Below are 22,065 nucleotides of genomic sequence, written 5' to 3' on the forward strand. Positions count from 1 at the left end.
TAAACATGTTTTGCTTTTGCTTTTTAAATTAAGATAAAGTGATCTCAAAGTACCCGTTCCATCGCAAAGTGCTAAGACTTCTTTGTGGTTTTTTTTTTTTATTTTTTTTTTTATCATATGTATTTTTTTTAATTTTTTTATTGCTTTTTCTGCATTAAATAAAACATCCGTCTCTCCCCCCGCCCCCCACACACACTCCCCTCTCACTCCCTCTCCAAAATACATTCGGCCAAACCTGCTCTTGCTTTGAAAGTAAAAACACCAAAAGGAAAAACAAAATAAAATTTAAAAAAAAAAAGAAGAGAATCTAAAAAGTGCTTTTAAAATAAAAGGGCTTAAAATCTCCTTTTTTTTTTTTTTTTTAAATTTAAAAATGTGCATTTAGAAAACAGGTGACCAGCTGAAAGGTGCCTTTTCTTATCCTCTTATATACCCGCCTCTAGAGCCATAGAGCATCTATATATATATATATATATATTTTTGGGGAATGGGGCTGGGGGGGCTGGGGCCTCCCCCCCAAAAAGGCCTCCTGGCCCTTTAAGGGAGTCCTCAAATAACCTTTTTTCAAAGGAATTTGCCATTTTTTAGGCGCTTTTTCGGGGCGGGCGGGAACCCAGTGCCTAAAATACAAAGCGGGGGGGTGGGAGGTTTGCGTGTCCCCCCCCCAGCCCCGAATTCCCGGGACGGACACACAGATCAGATGGACGCGGGGACAGATGGACCCCTGGCGGGGGTGTCCCCAAATGGGGGTGTCCCCAGCCGGGGTGCCCGACGCCCGCTGCCAACAGCGACCCTGCAAAACGCTGCTTGTCCGCTCGCATGATTTTTCGTTTGTTTTTTAGGCAATTTTCGGCAATTTTCCACCCCAAGCCTCTGCCGCCGGCTCCTCTCTGGCACTTTCGGCCTCGTGCCGGGGCTGCTGGGAAGGACTCACCCCCCGACCCCCCCAAACCGACCCCAAATCTCCCTGGCAGGAGCCGCCTCCGCCCCGGGACGCGGCTGCGGCCGCTGGAGCTTCGCCTTCCCCAAAATAGAGATTTTTCCCCAAAAAAAAAAGATACCTTCCCACAAAGCATCGGGGGCTGCCGCGCTCCCCCAGGCACCGTGTACCGCCCGCCCCCAAACAGCCCTTCCACTCCTACCACTTTTTTTTTTTCTATTTTTTTCCTTTTTTTTTTTCCTTAAATAGATCTCTCTCTGAAATATTTTTTTTAACGTGTGTTTGGACACAAAATAAAGCTTTGGATTTACATGGAAGCTCTTTTCCATGCGACAGAGCCACTTTCCGTCCCCACCCCGCGCTTCCAAGCATCCACCTTTCCGAGAAAAGGTCCTTGGCTACTGAGGGATCCTGGGGGAGCCCTGCTTACCATGGGAAGATTGGAAACATTATATATATATATATTCTTTTTTTTCTTTTTTTTTTTTCTTTTTTTTTTAAAAAGGGAGAGAAACATCTTTAAAGAGAAAAATCGGAGGAAAAGTACTAACTAGATTTTGTGACACTTTTTTTGTTGTTGTTTTTTTTTGGTTTAGGAGAGTCCTTGCGTGTTACCCTCAGCCGACCCTCCTGCTAGATTCAATCCTGACTCTTCATTATTTGAATTCTCCTCAAAGTGCTGCTGCTCCTCGCCGTTCCGCTGCGGGGTGTCCTCTGATTCTTGACTCTCCCCCCCGGCTTGAAAACTTCCATCCTCGGCGCTCCCCGTCGGGGTGCTGGGCAAACCCCCGGCATCTCTCACCCGGGGTTTTCGGCCCCTCCGCGACGGAATCCCGTTGCATCCATCTTTTTTAAGGTGCCTGTGCAAGTGGTCGGAGCGGACGAAAGTCTTGAAGCAGCTGTCGCACTGGTAGGGCCGCAGGCCGGTGTGGACGCGCATGTGGTTCTTCAAGTCGTAGTTGTGGGCGAAGGCGGCGCCGCACTGCTGGCACAGGTACGGCTTCTCCCCGGTGTGCTTCCGCATGTGCACCTTCAGCTTGTCCTGCCTGCCGAGAGAGGGGACACGGGGACAGTCACGCTGGGGGGGTCTGCTTTCGGTCCTGGGCACGGGATGGGGGCGAGGATGGACCAGTGCGGGGCTGAGTGTTGGTCGGTACAGGGCCGAGCATCCGTACGGGGTCAAACGTCACCTGGTACGGGGCTGAGCATCCGTACGGGGTCAAACGTCACCAGGTACGGGGCTGAGCATCCGTACGGGGTCAAACGTCACCAGGTACGGGGCCGAGCATCTGTACGGGGTCAAATGTCACCTGGTACGGGGCTGAGCATCCGTACGGGGTCAAACGTCACCAGGTACGGGGCTGAGCATCCGTACGGGGTCAAACATCATCTGGTACAGGGCTGAGCATCACCTCGTATGAGGCTGAGCATTGGTATGGGGTGAAACATCACCCAGTATGTGGTCAAACATCACCCAGTACAGGGCTGAGCATCAGTAAGGGGTCAAACATGGCTCAGTATGGGGTCAAACATCACCCAGACTGAGCAGCAGTGCAGGGTGAAACATCACCTGGTATGAGGCTGAGCATCAGCACAAGGTCAAGCATCACCCAGGATGAAGCTGAGCATCGGCCCAGGGCTGAGCATCACCTGGTATGAGGCTGAGCACCACAACAGGGTCAAACATCAACTGATATGGGGTCAAACATCACCCAGAACAAAGCTGAGCATCAGTACAGGGTCAAACATCATCCAGCACAAGGCTGAACCACTGCAGGGCTGAGTACAAATACAGGGTCAAGAATCACCCAGTACAGCACTGAGCATTGGGCACAGGGTTGAGAATCACTCAGTATGAGGCGGAACATCACCCAGTACGGCACTGAGCATCACCCGGTAAAGCGCTGAGCACCGGTACAGGGCTGAGCATCGCCCAGAATGGGACTGAACATCACCCAGCACAATGCTGAGCATCGCCCAGTGTGGGGCTGAGCGCGGGCAGGGGGTCGAGCGCTGCCCGGGCCGGTCGGGGCCGATGCTGCCGTGCTCGCCGGAGCCAGGGAAGGGCAGTCGCGGCAGCCGGGCCAGGGGCCAACAAGGCCACGTGAGCCGCAACGTCTCGCTGCTTCCTGGAGGAAAAAACCCCAGGCCCGAAGCACGTGGTGGGGACAAGGGGATCCGGCCCCATCCCGCTCCGCAATCCCATACAGAAAAGGCAGCTCCTGAACCAGTACCCTCCAAAGGGGGGAATTCTGTCAGCGCAAGGGCCCAAAATGTCCCAAGCCTTCAAGGTTCAGAACACCAAGGACGTGTTCACTTCTCATTTTAACGCAGCTCCCAAAGGGGCTGGGACAGTGGGTCTTGCTTAAAACGTGGTACGCAGCAGCACATCAAAACAGCCTTTAAAAAATAAATTATTATAATTTAGAAAACATTATAAATATTTCTAATTTTTATTTTTTAAAAAAATCACTCTGCCTTTCTTTCAAAAGATCATTAGGACATCACCAGTGCTCCTCCCCCTGCGAGCACAGAGGAACCAGGAAGCAAAGTGAGCAAAAAATGGACATTAACTGATGGGCTCCGGTCCCCACCCGGCACGGGGGTGGCACAGAAACACCCCTGCAAAACAGCCCTTACCCCAAAACCTCCTCCGAGAGCAGGGACTGTGTGTCCAATAGAATCCCCATCCCCAGCCTAATGCGATACACGGCAGTTTTAATTTATTTTCAAGAAATGCACTGTCACCCCACGGGATGAGGATGGGGAAGGAGAGAATGGAGAAGGAATGCAAAAGAATAATAAAATTGGGAGGAAAACAGGGATAATGGAGTGCTTGGTCAGGTTGGCACCTATTTTAAATTGGGGGCCTCTGAGATAAGGCTCTGAGCACAGCCCAGGGGATGGGGGAGCAGAAATGAACAACTCATCGACACCCCCACCGAAAACAACCCGGGGCAGATGAGACATGGGCCGGGAGCTGGAGGGGAACGGGGCCGGGGCCCCCCCGGACCAGGACACCCCTGGGACCAGGACACAGGGAGCTGGAAACCAGCAGGGATTTTGGGCAGCAGCCTCGAGGGAGATTTTAGGGCCGCAGCTGTGGGGCGAGATGTGCCACGGGGCACAGCAAGGCCAAGCATGGCTCCTCTGCGCCCAAACACTGCGGGCAGGAAGAAGGGGGATGTCTTTTGGCTGGAAAATAGCAGGGCCCTGGTGTGTTACGGAACAGCCTTGTTTATAGGGGCTGGGATAAGGACGGAGCTTCCACCCCGTTCTCTGCAGTGCCAGAGAGCAGAGCCCCATCCGAAACCCACCGAGATGGAGAAGCGATGAGGTGGCGCTGCCACCATGGCTACCAGGGCCCGTTTCCGCATCCTCCGGCTCCAACCACGCGAGGACCTTGGACCGCTCGGGTGCAGCGGGCGGATTGCACGGGGTGGGGTGAGCGCAGGGCAGGGCTGGGTGCGGGGAGCGGGGCAGGGCTGGCATCCTGCCCCTGCCTTTATCTGCATTCCTCCTCGCCAGCGTGGGGCTGGGTGGGGACGGGGGGCAGGACGGGGCTGCCTGCCCGTGTCCCAGCCCCACCTGCCACGTCCGCAGCGGGGAGCACCCCGGGGAACCCCCCACGGGAGAAGAGGCTCCGGGGAAGCACAGCGGTCAGAATTCACAAAGCTGGGAGTATTTTGGCGGGCAGGGAGCGGGCAGGGAGCGGGCAGGGAGCGGGCAGGGAGCGGGCAGGGAGCGGGCAGGCTGGTTCCCCTGCCGAGCAGCCCACGCAGCCCCTTGGCAGGGCCAGGGGGGCCAGGCTGGGACCCCCACCCCGGCTGGGCCATCGCAGCCGCAGAGCCCAGCAAGAGGAGGCGGCGCAGGGACACGTGGACCAGAGTGAACCGGAGGAATCCAAACAATATCCCCTTTCTTCAGTGCAGGGAAGGAGCGGAGGAACCCTGATTAGAAACAGCGGCGAGGCGAACGCCCCCAGGGAGCCGAACTGAGGCACCGACCGGGGTTTGTGTGTTTTTCGGGGTGCCTATCGCTCAGCCCGTCACGGGTCACCGAGAGAGGACACGAGCGATGTGGGGTTCGGCCTCTTCCCAACCCAACTCCAGCCACTTCAGTCGCTCCACGGAGCCGTTTCTAAACGACTCTCCAACACTCGCCTCAACCTCAAGCTCCTCGGCCACGATGGAAATACCAAGAGCTGCAGCTCTGGTTCATCAACCACGTTATTTGGCCTCCACAGAAGCCCAGGTCTGGCCAGGCTTCCAGCAGAGCTCAGCAATTCAGGACACCAGGACAGTGTGGCACTGGATATCGAGACAGTCCCCTTGAGGTATCTCAAGGGTCAGACCCCCAAATTGCTCATCTCTCTGGAAAACTCTGGCCTTCACATCCAACTCGCCTGTTAAGATGGAAATTAGTTGAGCAGGCGAGATAAAATCGCACAAGACCAGCCCCTGGGGAAAGCCAAGAGCTGGTTTTGTGTGACGATCCGCTCTCCTCCGGCATCCGCCCGCTCCTTACCTGGTGAATCGGACTTGGCAGATATTGCACTCGTAGGGCTTCTCCCCGGTGTGGGTGCGGATGTGGCGCGGCAGCTTGCCGGCCCCCTGGATCACCTTCTCGCAGATGGGGCACTTCTGGAATGCTTTTGCCCTGATCTTCTTCTCCACTTTCTGGGACCAGGACGGATAGGTGTCACTCTCATTCGAACTACCGAAATATTTCAAGTAATAATCCATGACCCCATCGTCGTCCTTTCGGTCGTCCTCCCCGAGCTGTTGTCTCCCCACGGAATTCATCATTTGCTGCAGCAAGGCGCTCGCGGCCAAGCCATCCACCTCCCTCGCGTCATCCTCCGTCTCCGCTCCAGCAGGAACGAAACTGGGGGAGTCACCAGCTTCTTGCTGGTCTAGAGACCCCCCCGGGGTCCCCTCCTCTTCTCCCGGTGTGGGCAAGTTACGGGCGCTGTAATGTCCGTTCTGAGAGGGTGAAAACAAGGAGCCAGGAGTCGCCTCCTCCTCCTCTCTGTCCAGCCACATGCCTTGGTTGCTGTCAGGATCACAGTCATTGGCCTTTGGTCTTTCGCTTGTTGGGGCTTGCGAGTAGAACTCTACGCCATTGCAGTCCGGCTCTTCCTCCTCCTCCGGGCCTCGGAAGTTCAGTCTCTGAAGGTCTCTCAACTCTGGGTTGGTCCACGGGAAGCTGCCTTGGTGGCCATTGACAGGGTTGCTCTGGAAGAACTCCAGGTACTCTTTTGCTCTGAGATGGTTCCTTTGATCAATTTGATCTACTGTATCCATCTGGTCATTTTTGGCCAGAATCTTCCTGTCCAGGAGATCCGTGCAAACATCCCGCACCGCCGGGATCTCCAGCAGTGTGGCGGCGTTGAGGATGTCGTTGACGTTCGAAGTGCTGACGGTCAGGGTCGCGGTGTAAGCGAACTCCAGCAGAGCCGACAAGGCGTCCGCACTCACAAAGTCTATCTCATACACGTTTTGCTGGTCCACCACTAACCCTGAGGTGAAGAGCTTCTTGAAGTACTGGCTGCAGGCGGCCAGGACGGAGCGGTGGGTGGGGAACTCCTGGCCTTCCACCAAGATGACCACATCGCACAACAGCCCGTTGTTTCTCTGCTCATTCAAACTGCTGAGGATGTCGCTGCTGTGGTCGGGGAAGGGGATCCCTATGGGGCCGTCCACGCCACCCGCCATCTTCGACGCAAAAGGCTACGAGAGAAGAAGAGAAAAGCGCGGTGAGTCACGGAGGCTTCGTCTGCTCGGAGGCGTCGCATCGCACGGGCAAACTTCCCACCGCGGAGCGGGTACCGGCCACGGTGCTGCAAGCGCCAGCGATCAGCTCCTGAGTCCTCTCCACGTCACCACAGAGCCCACAGTCCTGCCTGGTGTCCCCGTCAGCAGGCGAGGACATTCCCGTCTTACCTTTACTGGGGAAGGAAGAGGAGAAACGCAGCCCAGGTGCTTGGGAAGAAGAGCTGAATTAGCGCGGAGCTGGGCCAGGGCTCGCAAGCCTTGGCAAGGACTGGGCTTAACAGAGCCAGACAGCACCTGGACCACGCTGGCAGGTGGGCCTGGCTTGAGTCTCACCAGTGGATCCCAGTCCACCCCTGCAAGCGCATCCCAGTGCCACCACTCACTCCGCATCACTCCTGATGTGCTACATGGCAGAAACGGGTCCGCTTGACTTTAAAAACACCCTCTCTTCAAAGGCTGAAAAAGCCGGAGCGAAGCGAGCTGCTCAGAACAGAGCCCGTTTGCTGGGAGGGGGCACCAGGGCCAAACACCCACCCGGCCTCCCCAGTTCCCCCAGACCCGGCCTTCTGATCCCCAAAACTGGGGATAACGGCTCCCTCCTCTCTGTCTCAAGCAGCAAAGCCCTCTACTCCTTGCCACAGAGATGCTGTCTGCCTATAGATCAATATATTCCTCCCCCCACCCCAAGTATGAGGATCTGCGGGGCCAACACAACCCACGGTACATCCACACGCAAATAATTTGATTCATAAAAATACCTTGGCACAAGCCTAAGTAGCAAAGTCCCCAGTTCACAGGTGGGGAAACTGAGGCCCAGCAGGAAGTGGCGTGGCCCAGGCGGGGGGGACACGGTGAGTCAGGAGCGCATCCAGCACACGCGTAATTACACAGGAAACGGCTCCCGGCCCCGCGTTCCGGCACGGGCAGCTCGCAACCAGCTTGCAAAACAACGCTCGCTTCCCAGCGCACACCTCCCCACGCTGGGCCTGCCACCAGGTTTATCTGGAGTTCTCCGTATTTTCTGATTTTTAAAAAAATTTATTAATCCAACGGGGGGAAAAAAAAAGGAATCTCTGCACCTTTTTATCCAAAGAAAACACAGGAGAAGGTAGTTCTGAGCTGGTGAAACGCCAAACTGAAGCAAAGCCCTCGATATTAAACACCAGTAAAGTATAAAACAGCATTAAGCTCACCACGTAAATGTGGTGGGAGGGAAGGACCAGGAGCCGGGCAGGTCCCACACGAAGGCCGAGCCCAAAGCCGGGCTGCTCCTCCGGACCCTCGGGCACCAACCCTGCAGCGGCAGGAGTGGGATTCAAACCCTTTATTTCACAGGTTTTTTAAATAAAAGGGGAGGAAAAGGCTGTTTGGTGGCTGAGCGCAGCCCGGGGAGCAGGAAAGCCGGGTCCAGGTGTCCTTGGGCAAGGTCCCCGCATCTCTGCATCCATGGGGGGTCCAGGGACCCCCCAACCGTGGGGCTACAACCGGGGTGGCCTTCGCTGCCACAGCACTTGCCCCATTCCTACCAGGGCGGCCCCAAAACCCCCCCAAATTTGAGCTACCACAGCACATCCCTTCCCAAAAAAACCAGGTTTGATATGTCTGGTCACCCCCAACACCTTCCAGCCCCGCAAATGACATTAAAGCCTTTCCCCGCGCCGAAATTATACATTTTAGGAAGCGTCCCCTGCCTCCAAAGGGAATTTGAGCTGCGTGAAGCATTTTGAAATCTTCTGGGCAGCCAAGCTCTGTCACCCACACAACCGGGCTGTGTCGGGGACCTGGGGGGGCGAGTCCCCCCCGCCCAGGCCGGGGGGGCCGGGACAATCGGCCGGACAGTGTGGGAACGGCTGCGGGGTCATGAGACCGCCCGGGGCTGGCATGGGAAGTCGTACAACTCCGCGGCTCATTCTCCTCGCACAACACGGCCTTTGTGTCCCCGGGCCGCGGTGGCCGAGAACGTCAAGGGGCTGCCCCCCGGGTCCCCCCCACAGCCCACCGGGCTCCTTCCCCGAGCGCGGCCACCCAGCGCTTAAAAAAAAAAAAAAAAAATCACACCCTGTTTGCTTTTCGGGGGGCTGAATGGCTGGGGTGTTAAACCTGCGCAGAGCTGGTGTTGGTAAGCTTTGGTTCCAGCTTTACAGGTTTGAAAAAGAAAAAAAGCAAACAAACCCAGCAGGACACACGACGCCGTGTGGGTGGGTTGGGCGAAATCCGCTCGGAAAGGAGCTCCTGCCGGCCAGGTGACAAGTGACAAAAGCCACTGGCCAGCGAGTCCCCTCCCTGGCAAGGACAAGGTCTGAACGGGCCACCAAGGGGGAGCTTCGGCCACTGACCTAAATAGCCCTGGCAGCTCTTTTCTCTCCCCGCACTCCCCAAACGGCGTTTTACGCTTCTGGTCCCAGACTGCGCGTCTCGGCGGGGCTGCAAAACGCCACATTTCACCCCAAAGCGCCTGCGTTCGAGAGGTGAGGAAATCAGTCTCACAATGTAACGGAGGGGGCACTGTCAACTTAAAATACGGCCCATCTGAAAGAGAGAGTTTGCAACAACAGCAGAGCTCTCAAATTTATTTACAAACCTGGCGGAACACCGCACACATCCCTAACTGCTCGGTTCACTCCGCTCTGCATTTCCAAAATACAAACGCAACTGAGCTTTGGCTTTCCCCGGCTCCCCAGGTCAGTTCCACACAAAACCAGCCCAATTCCACGCAGGAAAAAAATGACCTTTTTTTTGGTGTAAGTGCTGCTAAACACACGTGCCACCTCCCTGAGATGTTGCTCGCAGCAACCCCGGCCGTTCCACATCCAACTGGTTTTGCACCGAGGGCGACCGCAGTTTGACGCTGCTCCTCAGAACTAAAAGGTTATTTTCTTAAGCTCAAGTTATCAACCCGCTCCTTTCAGACCTACGAGGCGAACTGCAAAAAGAGCAGAAGAACAGAGCGTTAAGTGAATAACCGAAAGCCCTGAGCTTGCACTTCGCTCCCCTCCCGTCCGGCGGGACGTCGCCCCATCGCCTTCCTACGGGAGTGCTGGAATTGGATATTTAAATTCAAATGAGACGACCACATTAAGATGGGACCGCAACCAAAAGTGCTGACAAAACACCGCTTAATTACTAGTTTTCCACCTAACCTCAGTGTTTGGCGTTTTCTTCTTTTGCTTCTTTGCATTGCTTTAAAATTTCGCTGGGCAAACAGAGGAACCTGAGCAGCTTGGGAGGGCTCGGAATTATACAGGTATCAGGTGGAAAAACTCAGTCACACCTGGTTAGCTGCTCACAGGGAATGTTTTCAATGTGCTTTTCATCTGGAAAAGATCCCAAATCTCCTGACAAAGGCCGGGCTCTCCCTCCCGCTCCGGCAGCACCCATGAGAAGCCTGAGCAACATCACGCATCCGCTTCGGGGAGAAAAAGCAAATTATCGCCTTTTCCAGCCAGCACTAGGCAAAATGGCTTTAGGGCACTGCTACAATCCACGAAACGAGGTTTCCTGGGAACAACCGCGTTTCGGGCTACGGCACGTGGTTATTTGGCCTCTTGCAGGTGGAGGTACCCAAGGAATGAGGATGAAAAGTTGCTCTGCCTCATTTCTTCGAGGAAATAAATGCACATACGACGGCACCAGGGCAGACTTTGCAGCAGCGCTGCTGTGTGCTAGAAAAGAATTATTAAAATAATGTTGTTATATTAAAAAAAAAAAAAAAGAGTCAGTGCTTTGCTTACCCAAAGCCCAAACATTATTGCAGCCCTCGCTCACCACCGAAAAAAAATGAGTGGTTTTTTTTCTCCCTATGAATAGCTCACCCCAATTACAGGTCACACAAAACAAGTCCTTGTCTCTTTATATTTCGGGAGCGATGGTGCCGGTCGCCCCCTTTCCTTCTTCCAGCTGCGGGGACGCATCTGCACGGCCGCATCCCCCGAGACAACGCGCAGCTCCGCGCCGCCGCGGGGACAGGCCCCGGCAGGTCTGGCTCTGCCCGGGATCCACCCGAAACTATGCGGAGGCCTCGGGAAACACACCTCGCACGCAGCAAGGTGGGAAGATGGTGGGCAGGAGGAAATGAAGGAAAGTGTTTTGCCTGCTTGGGAAAAAGTAATTAAAAAAAAAATAATAAAAATAAAAAAATTCGCTATTTCAACCAATCTACGGTGCTATTCGAACTCAACTCCTCCCTAACAGGAACGCGCTGTTGGCAGTTTAGTGCCAAACTATCGGAATTACGTGGACCTGCAAAACGGACACACGTCCTTGAGAGAAAGACCCCGCACATCAAGAGGAGCAAACTGCACTGCATGAAAACAATTAAGATAAAAGCACGCTTTTTTTTTTTTAAATAAACCTGAATTTTTTGTAGCGCGACAGGGATAAATCTTTTGTGTTTAGCAGGTAATTGAGCCATCAGCGGCAAAAAAAGAGTGAATTCAAGCCTTCTTATATCTTGACTGGACACGGCATCTGCGGTAAAACACCAGAGGACACATACGGCATGACCAAGATCATGCAGCTATTGAAGTGAAGAGATCAGAGCAGAAGGAGCACCCTGCAAGTATCTGTGGCCTCTTTCTGGACAATATGGCTCTGTTTTCTGCCAAAAAAACCCCCTCCAGCCCCTGACACATCCCCAGCTGAGGGCACCGGCTCTGCGAAGTGTCTTATCCCCGGCTCTCAATGCTGGGGCTCTGTTACCGCAGCTCTGATCACTGGATTCACGACATGAAGGGTCATCTAAGGAACCAGACCGACCACATCACAGGGATTCGGTCGGCTCCCAAAGGGTTATTCTCATCCTTCCAAAGATCGGAACTTTCCAAGCATCCTGCTTCAGTATCTGGAATTTAACGTGAAGCGAAAAAACAACAGAGATGCTTCGATATCCAGCAAGGCAGCCCCAGCTCTTCCATCACAGCAACCGCCCCTCGTTTCAGTCCAACCCGATGAACTCGCACCACTGTCAGGTAAGCAAAACAGCGGGGCTGCGCTCGCCGCGGCCAGGTCTGACCTGCCGGGGAGGTTTGCCTCTCCCTACTGTCTAGAAATATAAGCCCAGGCAGCGTAGGAAGCTCCAGCAATGAGCCAACCCTTGTTCTAGGACTGTTTCATACCCAGCAGCGGCCCAAAGTACAAGGAAATCTACCCAAAAACCTGCAGATCCATCAACCGCCGATCCTCCAGCATCTTCGAAGAGCCAAAGCGCTTTACGAGCCATTTATCGACAGGGAAGAAATACCCCCAACACCACAGAAACAAGCATCTCTGGGGCAGGACGCACGACGATCGAGCGGCAAAGAAATTCAGGCAGGAAAGGAGAATCCCACATCCTGCTACCGCTGCCAAGGGAACGCCGGGAGGAAGAATATCTGGTAATTGCTCCCATCGAATTCTGGACAGAGCGCTGGAATCGAACAGCTCCCAGACCCTCAATGAGCATCATGGGAACCTGCATGACCACAAGTAATAAAGAACCTCGATTTTCCTGCGTATCAATAAAATAATAATAATAATCCCCTCCCACAGCAAAGCACCTCTGAGGCAGGAGCGGTGCCAAGTGTTGGTTTTGCCGGGGTCCTCTCCTTTCTTCTCCTGGGGCTGGATGTGCAGAGCCGGGGGACAAGGACAATGTCCCCGCTCGGGAACGGCTGCACCCTGCGCAGGTCTGATGTATTTGGCAGAGCATCTAAATGGGGCTGGAAGGGCCTCGCTGAAGAATTGGGCTGAAGAAGTCTCAAGCCCACGTTACCCCAGCGTTTCAGCTCGGGTATTGGACTGGGGTACGGAGGGATGATGACCACCAAGCCTCTCATCGCGGTGACACATCGCCTGGACAAACAGGTTTTGGGAGTAATTCAGCAATCTCCCTCCTACCTCAACCCATTTATAATCCTTTCAGTATTCAACGCTGGCCCCCTCGCAGCCCTTAGCACAGTGTCAGCAGCGGGAAGGAGCCAAGGAGAACTTCACCAAGACACCTCAGTGCTGGAACATCAACCACTCGTGCCAAGGCAGAGCAAGAGCAACCGGGACCCCGAATCCTGCTGGCAGCAGCAGGTTGTAAAATAGCAGAAGAGATGGTGCAACCAGGATGGAGATAATGACGACCCAGGTGGAGCTGGACTCCGTGGTGCTGCTAATGAGATACCGAGGTCTGGGATTCCTCTTCATGCTAGAGGAAATCATGAGGGACACTGCTGCAGAGCACACCTGGAAGAAAAGGGCTTGTTGCACTCTTCGTCTCCCAGGACAAGGTCTGTTGCTTCATCATAGGATCACAGGACTGTTTGTGTTGCAGGGCCCTTCCCAGCCCCCCCAGTGCCCCCCCTGCCATGAGCAGGGACATCTGCACCAGCTCAGGTTGCTCAGAGCCCCGTCCAGCCTGGCCTGGGATGTCTCCAGGGATGGTTCAGCCACCACCTCTCTGGCCGACCTGGGCCAGGCTCTCACCACCCTCAGGGCCAACAATTCCTTCCTCATGTCCGGCCTGAATCTCCCTCCTTTAGTTTGAAACCATCACTCCTTGCCCCATCGCATCAGGTCCTGCTCAAAAGTCTGTCCCCATCTTTCTTAGCTAACTTCTATGACTAGGAAAACAGACGAGGGACGACCAAATGTCACTGCAGATCCCTCCTGACGTCTGGAACTGGGACGAGTTTTCCTTCCAGGTCACAGCACATGGGGAAGTTTGGTTTCCTCTGCAGCACCAGCTACCAGTAAGAGCCAGAATTCGCTCGGAGCCGGCAGACACAGCGGTCTGTGCCCACCCGTTGTCACACGGCCAAGCACCGCGGGCTCCTCCGCATCTGTCACGGCACAGCCAAAAGCAGGCCCAACCTGCCACCCCCCAAAACCATTCGCGCCGAGCAACACGTGGCCCTTTGCAGTGCTGACAGCGAGAACCGGGAGGTACTAAAACTCCTCTCATGTTGCAAGGTGAGCTTGAACTGGTTACTCCACCCAGACCTCCTTGACAATTTTCTCCTTTGTCATCAGAGACCATATTTAATCCAGCAGGAATGCACTTTGGTTCAAGTCTGTGTAGTCAGGACCCAAGGCCAGCGCGTGTCCCTTGAACTTCGGTGCGTGCAGGGGTTCGATTTTGCGCTACAAGCCCCTCCTCACCGGCACCATCGCTCTGCCTCGGAGTTTCTCAACGTGACGGTTCCGAGTCCACGGCACCAGGTCTGCGTGCAGGGTAACAGCTTCCAGCTACCGGGAATTTCTCCGCAATGAGAAGAAACGAGCCACCACCCACTGAGCTGCCCAGCGACCCTCAGACCTTGCTGCAAACCCACCTTTGCTGGGTACGAGTCGCCTCCGCAGCCCTCAGCCTGCCGAAAACGGCCAGGCCCGGCCTACGGGCCAGCCTTGCGTTAACGGAAGCTGCTTGTTTTGCTGCCGAAACAAACCCTTCCAAAGCCGAGCCCATGTGCCCACACACCCGCGGCCCTCAGACAGGTTTGCTCCCACATTGCTCCGCTGTTGCCATTCAGCTGCGGAGCACCTCCCTGCAAACCCATGGCAGGGTTTTCAGGAGACCCTGCGGAATACCAAGCCCTTGCTATCCAGCCCCTAGTCCTCCCAAAATATTTTAGAAAGCCTCAGAAGTTACAAACAAAGGGGGAAAAAAACCCCACAAACATGAAACTGTGTGTTCTGTCCCAGCTAAAGGACCAACCCTTGCCTAGGAGCATGGTGTACGGACAGGGAAGGTTTTATTTTCAACTCGAAAGCCCCAAAAGCCTGGAGGCACTGAGGTCCATGCAGAAATAAGCTGCCAGTATTTCAAAAAGACAACACGGCCCCTTCACCAAAGGGAGCGATTGAAGACTCGTCACAAAGATACGAGGCCATCACCAGAATTAACCCAGCGCTCTGCAAAGCACAATGGCCGAGCCGGGGCTGCGGGGCCACCGGCGCATCCCAGTCGCTCAAGGCTGGATGAAAACGAGAGATTCTGCAGGTCCTGTTTTCATCCTCGTCCTGCTCAGAGACCAAGCGTGAGCACAGAACAGCAAGAGCTCAGACCCTGCGCTCCCCACTCCAGGCAAACCCCCAAGTCACCACCGGCATTTTTGCTGAGAAAGGCCCCTTCACAACATGTCCCCCCCACCCTGTCACAGCTTCTCTTCATCTCCTAAACTGAGAGAACCACAAGATCTGCTCAAATCCCAAACCCCCCATTCCCACGGCGCCCGGCCATCCCCCTGCACGCCCGTCTCTCCAGCCCAGCTCGAATCAAACCCCAAAATCACCCCGTCCCTCTCCCCGCTGCAGCCACGTCGCGGGTTCCCCTTCGCAGCCTCCGCCAAGCCTGACGTTCCCCTCTCCACTCCCTCTGCCTCCAGCCTTCCATGTCAGAGCTTTAGAATTTATCTAATTGCCTCGAACAGCACCTCGAAGACCAGTCGGCTTTTCCACACCAGGAAGGAGGGGAAAAAAAAGAAATAGAGAATAAGATTGGAGTTTACTGACAAAGCAGAGCGTACCGGGCAGGGCAGTCCCTTATGTAATTCCTAGTTTGGGGATAAACACACAGCTCGTCTCGCCGTTCTCGACTCCATGCGACGCGCGAAAGTGAATCTGGAGAGCGAGCATGCCACACGCTTCATCCCCGGCAACGCCGTCCGGCCGTGAAGCTCCTGTCCTTCCCTCCCTGGCGCACGGGCGAGGGGCAGGAAAGCTGAACCGGCACCACGTGTGCTCTGCCTGTCGGGGCAAGAGGTTCCAAGAAACTAGAGAGCAGCGACCTGTAGCTACAAGCCTACCTTCGACATTTGCCCAGCTCCGCATTGAGTAGGCACTCCAGCAAACAACGGGGAAAAAAAAAAAAAAAAAAAAATCTACTTACTGGTTTCCAGTTTGCCAGCAGGAAATAAGTAGGTGCACGAACCAGGAAGGAAACAGGGAGCACAACTGCAGTTTAACAGCAGGCAAGAGGGAGTTAAAACACGGCGCTGGGACACTGAGCATCCTCTGCTGTGACAAAAAGCAGGGCAGCGGTGCTTCCCGGGTCAGGCGGGCCTTACGGACTGAAGAGGGCAAAGCGGGAGGGAAACAGTCCCAAAGGTGCTGACCCTTCACAGGTGAAGAAACCACCCAGCGAGCGTTCCTGTCCCGGCCCCGGCGCCCCGGGAGAGCACACGGATCTGAAGAGATTGGTGAAAAGTATCTGAGATAGCGAGGCTGTCGTCAGGGAGATCCCGCTCCCGACAACCAGGCCCGACGCATTTTTTAAGGGGTCGGCAAAGCAACGGTGTCAGAAATCTGCTGATTGCCAGGGGATCTGCGGCTCATCTCACCGACGTGGCCTTGGCTCCCACCTGCAGCCATGGGGCAGCTCGCACCCGGTTCCAGTTTCTCGCACCTTGTCATGTTAAGAGAAGAAGCTGATCCCTATAGTTTCCTTCCACCCGCTGCCCGAGGTTGTGCAGGAAGATTTACAGACCCCTCAGACAGCCAGGCATCCGGGGGGAAGGAGCCCCACCGCAATTTGAGGCACAACACGACTTTTGCTCCATTGAAGTTGCGTCTGGACTCTGCTACAGGAGCCGGCAACGACACCGGGGAGCGGCTTGGAAACTGAAACTATGCACAGGGGGAAGACGATACGGGCAGGGGAGCTGGGCGAAAAACAATCGTCCCTGGATACACGCAGAGGATCCCGACGCTCATCTGACCTCGTTTGCTCCCGCTCTGACGTCCCCCCGAGCTCCTCCGGGACCGGCGGGATGCGCCGGGCACAGGTACCGGGACAGACACGTGGACACGGCCATCGGGAGGCAGCGCCGAACACAAACACGCGCCCGTGTGGATCAAAGGGTCACGGGACTGGGTACAAACGCGCCTCTTCATCCCAGAGACTGCCCGGCTTTCTCCTTTTCCCTGAGTTTTGCTCCTCAAAAGGTTTTTTAATTACAGATTGAAACCAGTCTCATCAAATTTGAGGTTAAGGCTGGTTGAGAGCGCAGTTAAGAGAAACTGTTTATTGCTTTGACTACGCAAGATAACAAGCAGGATTCTAATTGTTTGCCACAGCAGTTCTCTCTTTCAATAAACGCAGCACCCTGACACTGGGAAAAAACGCTCAAGTGTCAGTTTTAATCAAGATTAAACCACAGTTCTCAAGCATTTAGGCTCCGTCTCAAAAGCAGACCAGGAATTTCACAGGCCCCCCCCAAATTTTTAGGTTGGATACCTGTGGGAGACCTGATTCTACAGAGTTAAAACCCAGCGCTCGGGCAGCAATTTATCCACCAAACGAGGTCTCGAGTAAGACGGGCAGCGCAACCAAACCATCGCAGCGCCCTGATACGAGCATTAATTTCTTCCCCAATTTGCATCCCGTGCCGGCATCCAGATTCTCATGCCAGGAAGACAGCCGTAATTTTCAATTCCGCATTAAAAGTCACAAAATGCAAGACGAACCCACGACATCCATCATGCCAAATTAATTCCACTCAGCACCTCTCCAAAGCAGAGCTCCTTGTTAAGCCCACGTATGGCTAAAGATCATTGGACCTGCTACCACAATGCAACGAGATACATATATGACCAAAAAATACCTTAAAAAATATATACAAAGGCATAAGGAGAGTTGCAGACCAGCAGAAAATGAAGAACTACTTTCATTCACCACCACATTTATTAAGAGCTCATGCCTTGCAAAACCCTCCCCTGAGTTACTAACGCAATTAAAGTTCCGTGGAAAAATCCCACCATCTCACCCATGTTTGGGTTGCGCCTCTTCACTCCCTCCTTTCCCTGAACAAGCCTAAACAGGGGCCAGAATGAATATTAAACAAGAATGGCTCCTCTCTAATAAACTGCTCAGTTTGTCTCTCTCTTTTTTTTTTTTTTAAGTTGTTTGAATACAACATCTCCAGCAAACCATCAGAATTAAACCACCCTGTCTCTTCCTGATCAGCCTCCAGAAGTGCCCACATACTGCAATTTCCAACCAGGACCGGGAGAAACATTCAGAAATAAAACATTTCCTTAAAAAATAAACAAACAAACTAAACAAAAATCACAACAAAAAAACAAACAACACTTTTTAAAGTGACGGGATGACCTTTTAGCTCTGCTGCAACACTGCACACAACTCCAGCCCTCATTAGGTTGTAAATTCTTCCAGGCCTTCTCTACCCATGTCTATAAAGCACTTATTATATAAGTTATGGTTTCGATAGCCAAGACAATTAACAGCACGGGGACACGGCTAATCTGGACCTCAGAGCAGCAGCGCACTCTTACCAGGAGTCCTCGAGCAGAGAGAAACTTTTGCTGCTCAACCCGCTGCGAGCAAGAGGGTCTCGAGGAGCTGAGGCCATGGGGGAACCAGCCAAGGTACCAGCGCTCACAGCGGCTGCTGTTCCACAACAGGAACTGTCGTTTTCAACAAACACCGGGATTTAAAAGTTCTGGCGAGAGGAAGCCCCAGGTGCCTGGAGTCCCGCTCCACCAAGGGCTTTTCACCTGCTGCTGCAACAACTCCGGCAGCAAAGCCCTTGCGACCAGCTCGCCTCCGCGCTCAGACCACGGGCACCGCCGCGATCTGCCCGTGACTTTGCCTCCTGCTCCCGGGCGAGCCGGCGGTAACTTTCAGCTCTGTCTCAGGGCACCTGAAAACTCAATCCCTGACCCACCGCCTCGAACTCAAGGGCCTTGAGATGAAGACGGTGAAGACGAGGAAACGTCACAACCCCGGCCGAACGGAGAGGCCTCCCCTTCGCTGTCAGCCAGGGATGCTGCCCCTCACGTCACCCTCACCGCTGCGCAGCTCCAGCGGCGGGGAGAGCGGCTTATCCTGCTGGATCTCCCAGGGCAGCCCTGTGCCCCAGGGCCCCCCCAACCCTCGGGGGGGGATTATCACTGCGAACCGCCGCTGCCCGGCCGCCCTCTCCCCCCCGCCGCCAACGGGGGTGGGTGCGGAGCCGGCCGGGGGGAGATAAGGAAGGGGTTGGCAAAAGCAAAAAATAAAAACAAACCCACAGAAGGAAGGCAGGGACAGCCGGCAGGCCCCCCCGGGGGGACGACCTTGGGGCGCTCGGGGACAGGCGGGGGGGCCCCGGCGGGGAAGGGACGCGCGGAGCGGCCCAGCCCGGCGCCCCCGCACGGGTCGGCCCCGCCGCGGCCGGGCTGGCAGGACACACGCCCCAGGGGACCCCACCCAGCAGCCGGGCCCCCCCCTCCTCGCCGGGCCGGGCCGCCCCCCCGCGGGCCGCTGGCGGCGGGGCCCACAGGGAGCCTTGGCGGGGCGCCACGACCCCACCCCTTCCCCCGGGCGGGCCGCCGCCAATGGAGGCCGGGCGGGGGAGGGGGCGGGGGGCGCCCAGCCGAGGTCCCGGCCCCGCGGCCGCCGCCCGGGCTCTGTCGGGCAGGGCAGGCCGGGGCTGAGGGCCGGGGCCGGGCGGGGGGCGCGGGCCCGCCCGGGGAGGCAGCGCAGGCCCCGCCGCGCCTGTCCCCGGCCACCCCACACCCCGCGCGCCGCCCGCCATTGGGCCGGGCGACGGCGGGCGGGCGCGCGGGGCGGAGGGGCGCGCCCCGATTGGCCCCGCCCGCTGCCCATCAACACGCCTCCCACTCGCGGCGCACGCCGGGCACGCCGGGAGGCGTAGTCCGCGCGCTCCCTCGCACCTGCGGGGCGGCGCGGCCGCCGGACTGCAACTCCCAGGAGCCCCCGCGCCGAGCCCCCCCCGCCCCCCCCCCGCCCCGCAGGGCCCTTCCCCCCCTCCGCGACCCCCCCAGCCCGGCCCGGCCGAGTACAACGTATGCAGGCGGGGGGGGCAGCGGGGGCGGGGGGGGGCAGCTGCCCTGGCACGACCCGGACCCCCCCGGCCCGCAGACCCCCCCGACCCCCCTCGCACCGCTCCCCCCGCCCCGCTCAGCTCCGGCGCTGCCCCCGGCCCGGGGGGATCGGGCCTCCGTTCCCCGCCCCCCCATGCCCGACCCCCGCCCGCCACCACCGCCCCCCCCCCCGCGCCCCCCCCACCCCGTACCGGGCGGGGGCCGAGCGGGCCGAGCGAGCGGAGCGGGCCGCGCCGTGCCGAGCCGGGCCGGGCCGAGCCGTGCGGGCGGAGCAGGCTCTGGCCGCCCCGCGGGAGCTGCTCGCCGAGGCCCGTATGCGGCTCCTTCCTGCTCCGGCCGGGGCCGCCCCGCTCTTAAAGGGGCCGCGCGCCGCCCCCCCTCCCCCCGCCCGCCCCCCCGCACCCGCCGCCTCGGGCGCAGCCGCCCGGCCGGGGGGGGGCGGGGGGCGCCCCCCGCAGCGCGCTGCCCCGCGCGTGGGCAGCGCGGGGGGGGCCGCGAGGAGCCCCCTCGCCCCGCGTGGGCCGCGCCACGCGCCGCTGTCACCCGTGTCAGCGGCCCGGGTCACCCGCGCCCTGCGCCGCCCCCTCGCGCCCCCAGACCCACCCGTGTCCCCCCCACACACATTTCCCCCCGTAAGGCACCCCCCCCTGTCGCCCCACAGGGCACCTCCCGTGTCACCCCCCCGCCAAGTGCCACCTTCTCACCCACCCATGTCCCCTCCCCACCACCATATGTCACCCCCTAAGGCACCTCCCCGCACCCCTGACCCCAACACGTCACCCCACAGGGCACGACCCCACACCCACCCGTGTCACCCCCCAGCCCCCCATATGTCACCTCTCTGTGCCTCCGGCCCCACATGTCACCCCTCCTCTCGCCACCCCCACCGTGTCCCTCAGGATCCCCCCCACTGTCCCCTGACCCCCCCCACTGGGAAGGGGACACAGAGCAGCTCAGCCCAAGGTCAGCGTGAGCTGGGAGCCAGCCTGGCAGGGACAGGGGACAGGACGAACCAGCTGGAGCCACCACCTCCAGGCTGCCCCGAGGTGGGGGACAACAAGGGTGGCCCCCACCCACAACCGGAGCACCAAGTCTCTCAATAGATCCCCATCATTACGCTCCAGAGTGAACGGCTCCTCCAGGCCGGCTTCCTGCAGGTCGCCAGGTTTATCCGCACGGAACGCGGGCTGCCGTGGGGCACCCAGCCCGGCAAGGGTTTAGGGAAGATTTTGAATTAATAATAATTTTTTAAAAAATTAATTAAAGGAAGAGAACAGAAGAAAACAAAAAGCATTGATCAATGGCCCCCCTGAGGCTCCCAGGGGCCTCTGCTCCGGCCCCGGAGGTCGGCACCCCCGGGATTTCCCCAGTTCTCCCCTTTTTTTCCTTAAATAACCCCACTCAGCTGCTCACAGCAGCACCGAGGGCTCTACCCCCCCCGCACCCCACATCCCCGCCGCCCCCCTGCCCGCTGGGAGTCCTGGGGGGGGCAGAGGGTTTCTAGGGAGGTTTGGGATCCTTAACCCCACTCCACAAGCGGGGAAACTGAGGCAGGGCAGGGGAAACTCGGCTGTAAACAGGGATCGGGGGGAGCCCTGAGCCCCAACACCACGTGGGGGGCGGAAGGCGGGGGGGGTGCAGTGGGGACCCCCCCGGCTGCACCCGGGGCCAGGCCGTGCCACGCGCCCGCAGCTGCTTTCGCTTTCCCCCGCCGCGGCCGGGGGCCCGCCCAGAGCCCCCCCGCCCAGCAATGAAGCCCCAGCGGGGCCCCCCCACCCCCACAAAACCCCTCTCCAGCCTGGGGCCACCCCAAACGCACCTGCACTCATGTCGGGGGGGGCAGGCAGGACCCCAAACCCCCAATTTGTCCCACAAAGGCGCAGGGTTGGGGGTTCCCCTTCCCCCAGCCCTGGCCAGACCCCCCCCCTTCCTCCCTGCACCCACAAAACCTGCACTGAAATTCCCAGCCAGTATCACCGCCCCCTCCCATGGGTGCAGCGAGTTTATCCCGGTCTCTGCAGGACGGCCCAGACCCCCGGGGGACCCTGAAACATCACAAGAAGCAAAACCCGGACCCCCCCAAACTGCCACCAAGGGACCGTCACATCAGGGACCCCACGGCGGGGACAGCACCAAGACAGGCGTCTGGCATCGCCCCCCCCGAGCCCCGGCATCGCTAACAGCACAAGAACTCCGCAAAATAAAGTTATTTTTCAATTTTGGGCCTGATTTAGATTTTTCCGGCGCTGCTCTGGGCTGGCAGAGCCCAACTTCACCTCTCCCTGCATCTTTTCACCCTAAATATTTAAAAAGCCGCAAGTATTTCACCTAGAATGTTTCAGAGCCGATGCCGCGTTCCCTGGGGCAGGATTTGGGGCATCGCACCGTCCTCGGACCCCGCATCCCGTTCTGTCTGGGGCTGCCTTGTGCCAAAATCATTCCATTATCGCCGGTTTCCGCTGGAGGCAGCGCGGCCAGAGCCACCGGCGCATCCGTCACCGTGTCCCCAACGTCACCGTGTCCCCAAGCGCCGGT

General features: G+C 57.4%; 2 protein-coding genes across 3 annotated transcripts; one reads left to right on the forward strand and one right to left on the reverse strand.

The window, feature by feature from the left end:
• Positions 1-214: 214 nt before the first annotated feature.
• ZBTB7A (zinc finger and BTB domain containing 7A) lies at positions 215-19,825 on the reverse strand. Of its 2 annotated transcripts, none has more exons than XM_065652530.1 (3): positions 19,722-19,825; positions 5,468-6,672; positions 215-1,986 (listed from the first exon to the last, which is right to left on the reverse strand). In XM_065652530.1, the coding sequence occupies exons 2-3, from the start codon at positions 6,655-6,657 to the stop codon at positions 1,533-1,535; spliced, it is 1,644 nt and encodes a 547-aa protein (XP_065508602.1). In that variant the 5' UTR covers positions 6,658-6,672; positions 19,722-19,825; the 3' UTR covers positions 215-1,532. The 2 variants fall into 2 exon arrangements, with proteins under 2 accessions (XP_065508602.1, XP_065508601.1); XM_065652529.1 differs by lacking the exon at positions 19,722-19,825 and adding an exon at positions 17,977-18,004.
• Positions 14,608-21,710, forward strand: LOC135999270 (basic proline-rich protein-like). Its single transcript, XM_065652841.1, has 6 exons — positions 14,608-14,720; positions 16,247-16,466; positions 18,384-18,648; positions 18,780-19,491; positions 19,568-20,162; positions 21,552-21,710. Exons 1-6 carry the CDS (start codon positions 14,608-14,610, stop codon positions 21,708-21,710), a joined length of 2,064 nt encoding a protein of 687 aa, XP_065508913.1.
• The last annotated feature ends 355 nt before the right edge of the window (positions 21,711-22,065 follow it).

The sequence above is a fragment of the Caloenas nicobarica genome, chromosome 27 (assembly GCF_036013445.1).
Source record: "Caloenas nicobarica isolate bCalNic1 chromosome 27, bCalNic1.hap1, whole genome shotgun sequence".
In the NCBI taxonomy this organism is placed as follows: domain Eukaryota; kingdom Metazoa; phylum Chordata; class Aves; order Columbiformes; family Columbidae; genus Caloenas; species Caloenas nicobarica.

What these genes read in the sequence shown, in the direction of transcription:
- ZBTB7A (XM_065652530.1), bottom strand. Translation starts at nt 6,657, where the DNA reads ATGGCGGGTGGCGTGGACGGCCCCATAGGGATCCCCTTCCCCGACCAC. An exon ending in TGCCAAGTCCGATTCACCAG is followed by an intron (nt 1,987 to 5,467) that starts GTAAGGAGCGGG and finishes CTCTCTCGGCAG; the next exon opens with GCAGGACAAGCTGAAGGTGC.
- LOC135999270 (XM_065652841.1), top strand. Translation starts at nt 14,608, where the DNA reads ATGGCCGAGCCGGGGCTGCGGGGCCACCGGCGCATCCCAGTCGCTCAA. An exon ending in GCGGGATGCGCCGGGCACAG is followed by an intron (nt 16,467 to 18,383) that starts GTACCGGGACAG and finishes CTCGAACTCAAG; the next exon opens with GGCCTTGAGATGAAGACGGT. An exon ending in CCCGCCGCCAACGGGGGTGG is followed by an intron (nt 18,649 to 18,779) that starts GTGCGGAGCCGG and finishes GCTCGGGGACAG; the next exon opens with GCGGGGGGGCCCCGGCGGGG.